General features: G+C 32.8%; 1 protein-coding gene across 1 annotated transcript; it reads left to right on the forward strand.

Annotated features, from left to right (window-relative positions):
- Positions 1,226 to 1,684, forward strand: LOC108661942. The gene is made up of 2 exons (XM_018120938.1): positions 1,226 to 1,387; positions 1,469 to 1,684. The coding sequence occupies exons 1-2, from the start codon at positions 1,226 to 1,228 to the stop codon at positions 1,682 to 1,684; spliced, it is 378 nt and encodes a 125-aa protein (XP_017976427.1).

Consider the following 5,753-nt stretch of genomic DNA (forward strand, 5'->3'; position numbering starts at 1 on the left):
AGAATTACAAATTGTATTTTTTTTTTATTTTTTCTAGAATGGACATTAATGTGGGTTATTATTATTATTATTATTGTTGTTATTATTATTATTATATGTATCTATATGAATGATATTAGATATTATTTGTATGCTTGAAAACATGTTATCTAAAATTAAGATGCCGACTACTTTTAACGAATGCCATGCATACATTATATATTTTAGTTTAAAAAGAGTTTTATGTTATGAGATGCATAATGAATATAGGAAAATAAATCACATCTAGACAAGATGGTAATATGGAGTTAGTTATATACTAAAAGCGTTTAGTTGGAAACATAACCAAGCCCATAATTTGACTTAGGATATTCTAAATATGCACCTAGAAAATCTAGTAAAAAGTCAATCAAAATCGTAAGTATAAAAATACTGAGTGGGAAAGGATGCTAGTAATCCTAGAGTCCACAGTCTCCATTGTTGGCCCATTGGCATGTGAAACATGTTACTCCCTACAAGCGGACATGAATCTAGATCATGACGGACTGGGTCTCCAAAAGGATAAATCCTTTTAGGTGGATTATGAAGTGAGACCTCCCACAGAGGCTTACTAATTAAGGAGCTTAAAAAAATGAAACAATGGTTATTACATTCAACACGAATTTAGTATTAACTTGCCTATAGTAGCTCTGTTAGTAAACTTCGTGGACCAAATAAAGGAGCTCCTTAACTATGTTAAGTATGAAGATACTAAGTAGCATAGTTAAGTGGGAGAGTCCTAATTTGCCTGGTAATAAATTCTCACAGCCCACAGTCGGTTAATTTATTACAAAACGATAAATGACTGTGGAACTAATAATACAATTTATAGGGTTTCATATATTGTCATCATGCATACATGCATCATGAAATGTTCAAATCCCATAAATAACTAGTATGCTTACATAATTTCAAATGTACTTTCAGAAACATATCTGCATCACAAATATGAATCCACTTTCAATTTTGCCGAACAAATACACTTTGAATGGTGATAACTACACTAAATGGAAAAGAAACCTTCATATCCTTTTTAATTATGACAAGATCACACGGGTTCTTTTCTGACCATGAGCTTGAAGCACTAACTCCCTAATCAACTCCACAAGATATTAAATATCATAAAAAATGGCATGATGCAAATGACTTGGCTAAATGCTATATATTAACCTCCATGAACAGTATATTGCAAAAGTAGCATGAAGGCATGGGCAATGCTACTGACATAATGTTCCACCTACATGAGATGTTTGGTACAAAAACAAGGTCTACTAAGGTGAAAGCACTTAATGCTTTTAAGAACCTTAAGCAGAAACTTGGGAAGCCACTTAGAGATTACATGCTAAAAGTGATCTCTTGTCTTAATAAGGTAAAATTAAATAGTGTTGAGATAGATGCAGAAACACAAATATCAATGATTGTTCATAGCTTGAATTCATCATTTTCACAGTTCAAATTAGATTATGAATTGCACATTAAGGATTGCACCCTAAGTAGGTTAATGAATGATCTCCAACATGTAGAAGAGGTTTTTGCTTTGAAAAAGAAGCTTGAAGCGCATGCAGTTTCCACTTCTAAGCCCAAACCCAAAGGTGAAAAGAAGATAGCTAGAAATAAAAAGACCTCTAAGGGCTCAATGGCAGTAAAGAAAAAGCCCATGAAGTAAAAGACTTTTTCAAAAGACAACACCAAAGGAAAATAGTTCCATTGTAGTGTGAAAGGACATTGGACAAGGTTTACCTTGAAGAAATCTAGAAGAGTAAATAAGATATAGGTTTTCTAAATATGTTAGAAGCCTATTTAGTGGTTGATTCTATGGATACTTGGATAGTAGATTCTGGAGCCACTAACCATGTTTGTAATTTTTACAGGGGTTTCAAGAAAGGAGAAAACTAGGTAAAGGGTAGTTTCGGATGAGGATGGCAAATGGTACATTCATTTCAGCATTAGTAGTGGGAGCCATTATTCTTTAATTTCCTTATGGTCGTAGCTTAGTTTTGAAAAATGTTTATGACATTCCAAAGACTTATAAAAATTTGATTTTTGTCTTTTATTTAATAAATTATGGATATTCAGTTTATTTTAGTGAGTCACTCACTATTTATTTGAATAAGGATTTTATTTGTTTTGGAATTGTAAGATATAATCTTTATTTCCTTGAGTTTGTGAGTTATTCTACAAATGCTATAAAAGCAATACGATTTAAAACTGAAAGAGTCAAAGAATCTAATATAAATCAAAATTATCTTTTGCATCTGTGTTTAGGTCATATCAATCAAAATAGACTAAATAGGCCTATTAAGGATGGTGCTTTACCAAACATGGTTGAGGGTCCTTTGTTAGTATGAGTCTTGTATTGAATTTAAAATGACTAAAGGGCCCTTCAAGGCAAAAGGTAACAAAATGCCAAATGTTCTAGACTTGGTGCACACAAATGTGTGTGGGCCAATGAACGTAGAAGCTAGAGGAGGTTATGAATATTTCATAACTTTTATTGATGACTACTCAAGGCATGGTTCTATGTATTTAATGCATAGAAAAAGTGAATCCTTTGAAAAGTTCAGAGAATTCAAAGTTGAAGTTGAAAAGCAACTAGGCTAGCCATTAAAACAACTTCGATCAGATCGGGGATGTGAGTATTTATTAGATGAATTTCAGCAATATCTCACTGATAATGGGATAATTTCCAATTTGTTAGTGTTGAGAACACCTCAACATAATGGTGTAGTTGAAAGAAGAAATAGGACTATTTTAGAAATGGTTAAATCAATGATGTCCTATGCTAACCTTCTAATCTCATTCTGGGGATATTGTATGCAAATTGCTGAGTACTTGCTCAATTTTGCTCTATCTAAGGCTGTGCCTAAGACACTAAGGGAGTTATGGACTGGGCATAAATCATCTATACGTCATTTGCGAGCTTAGGGATATCTTGCACATGTTTTAAAGCTTGAGTCCACAAAGATGGAACCAAAGACTGAGGTGTGCTTATTTGTAGGATATCCAAAGGGAACAATAAGTTATTACTTCTATAGTCCTCAAGATAAGAAAGTTTTCGTTAGTGCGAATGCCACTTTCTTAAAGGAAGAGTTTGTGAGAAATCACAAACTTAGAAGTAAAATTGTCTTAGAAGAATTGTTTGATCCTTCAAATTTAAAAGTTAATTTTGAAGAAGTCATAACATAGTCTAATTCAAAGGTTGAAATAGAAACACAAGTTGAACATCAAAATAGTGGTGCCTAGACATAGTGGGACGGTTGTGAGACAACTAAAGAGTTACATGGGTTTGGGAGAAAACATGATTACACTCTCAGATGAACATGAATTTGACCTTATTACATATAAAGAAGCTATTAACAATGTAGATGCTGAAGAATGGCATAAGGCAATGAAATCTGAGTTGGACTCCCTGGATTCCAATAAAGTCTAGACTCTAGTAGATTCACCTGAAGGGATAAAACCTATAGGGTGCAAATGGATTTATAAGAGAAAAAGAGGAAAGGATGGGAAGGTAAAGACCTTCAAAGCTGGACTAGTGGCCAAGGGTTTTACCCAAAAAAAAGATAGTGACTATGAGAAAACCTTTTTGTCGGTTACTATGCTTAAATCTATTAGAATCCTCTTATCCATAGCTACACATGTCACGACTTGGAACTCCCATCGAACTCTTGACAACCGCCGCGAAGTCTCGATAGACATTCATTACCCGGAATGTCAATCGAAACCTCGAAAGGCCTAACATCAATTTTTCTCGCTTCTCCTATGAGTATTAGTCACTAAAATTATGTTTTGAGAGATTATAAACTATTTCCAAATCAAAACAATAGAAAAACAATTTTTTCTCACATGGGTATTTTGGTCATTTTTCCTCAAAAATTTCGAAATCCGCTAAAAATGTAGTATGCGAGTACAAAACACATAATTCATAATCAAAAATAAGTTTAAACATCTAAAACCTTCATTTAAAATGAAATTATGATTATTTGGATATAAATAAAAAAATAAAAGAAATATTCAATAAAATATTCTATCTTCTTATAAAACAATATTTTTAGAGTTATACGTAAATAAATTTTTGTAGCAGCGTAAAAGCAAAATAAATTCATACATACTGTAATACAGTAAGCCAGAGTATTTAATTTAATTTATAATAACCAGTGGGCCCCTGAATAACTAAAAGTGAGGAAGACTGTGAACCTACAGTTTGGAGGATGCAAATCCAATGGTATCCTCGATGAAATCAGCTATCTACAGCCTATTCTAAGCTTGAAATGGGTGGAAAGGAAGGTGGTGAGATTATATAATCCCAGTGAGTAAACAAATACCATCTAAAATATCTAAAGCCGAGTAAATGGAGATAGATAAAATAGTTTAACATATTGTAATTCATCACCTTTCAACTTGTTTCAACCAAATAAAATCAATTCATATAAATAGAGTAATCAACATGGCTTATGAATTTCTTAAAACTTTGGCTCATGCAAAAATTATTCTCATACCCAGTTATCAGGGATACCTTGATTGAGGGCTATCCCAACCGAGTCCGCCAAGGCTGTTAAAAAGTTATGTACACATAAATCATGTTTTTATTTTGAAAACATAGCCGTTCCTTGGCGTTGGCTGAGTTCACCCTCACGTGGTGGTTTTGCATGGAGTGAAACTCTAAAGTTATACCTCAGGAGTTACCCTGCTTGCCTCTCCAACCGAGGTAAAATATAATGAGATTTCATGCCCCTCTAATAGGCTGGTCCACAGAAAACACGCCCACTGCAGCAAGTTAAACTCACCATACAATAAAATTTGTAATAGCATGACATGGTAATTATTTTATTTTATTTTACAGCCTTTCAAGGCAAATCAACAATTTATACGTTTCCAACACATTTATCAAATCAACCATTCATGCTAATATTGTCATAAGCCAATGAATTAGAATCATGAATTTACAACACATAAAAATAGTCTCAAATTACGCTATTTTCAAACCATCATTCAATTTTAAAACAATTTTATGAAATCATTTCATTTAAACACATTTTGTTTATAAACCCTAAAAATTAATCATTTAATTCATTTTCCATAAAATTCACAAAATCGAATAAAACATTGTCACGACCCGGAACCTCCCTCAGGCCAATGACAACCGTCGCGACGTCCCGATTTACACTCATTACTCGGAATGCCAATCGGAACCTCGCAAGGCTTACGTATCAGTTTCTTGCCTTTCCTGTGAGCAATCGTTGTTAAACATTCTGTTTTAAACAATTACCAGTCGTTTTCAGCTCAAGTAAATCAAAAGACAAAATTATTTTAAAAGGATTCATAGACAAATATTACTATTCAAAATATTGATTAAAATATAGCATTTTTATATAAAAAATTTTTATAGAAACACGTGTAAGTAAAATAAATTCATACATACAATAATTTACAAAGTTATAATGTACAATAATAATTACAATGACAAGTGGCCCATAAATACACCAAGTGTTGGTGATAGTAACCTACTATTTGTGAGATAGAGGGGTCAACTGGAATCCTCGACAAAATCGGGTATCTACAAGCTACCACAGGCCTGAAATATTTGGAAAGGAGGAGGGTGAGATTTTGCAATCCCAATGAGTAAACAGACATTATTATAAATATCTAAAGGCGAGTAACATGGAGGCTAGTTTAAACAACAAATCAGAAACTATTTCATAAGGTTTTCAATTTATTTCTTAAACCATAAAATA

This window comes from Theobroma cacao, chromosome 5 (assembly GCF_000208745.1).
Source record: "Theobroma cacao cultivar B97-61/B2 chromosome 5, Criollo_cocoa_genome_V2, whole genome shotgun sequence".
Classification (NCBI taxonomy): Eukaryota; Viridiplantae; Streptophyta; class Magnoliopsida; order Malvales; family Malvaceae; genus Theobroma; species Theobroma cacao.

Excerpts from the sequence above, each read along its gene's own strand:
- LOC108661942 (XM_018120938.1), top strand. The coding sequence starts at position 1,226 with ATGGGCAATGCTACTGACATAATGTTCCACCTACATGAGATGTTTGGT. Across the intron at positions 1,388-1,468 it reads TGATCTCTTGTCTTAATAAG|TTCAAATTAGATTATGAATT; the intron begins GTAAAATTAAAT and ends TCATTTTCACAG.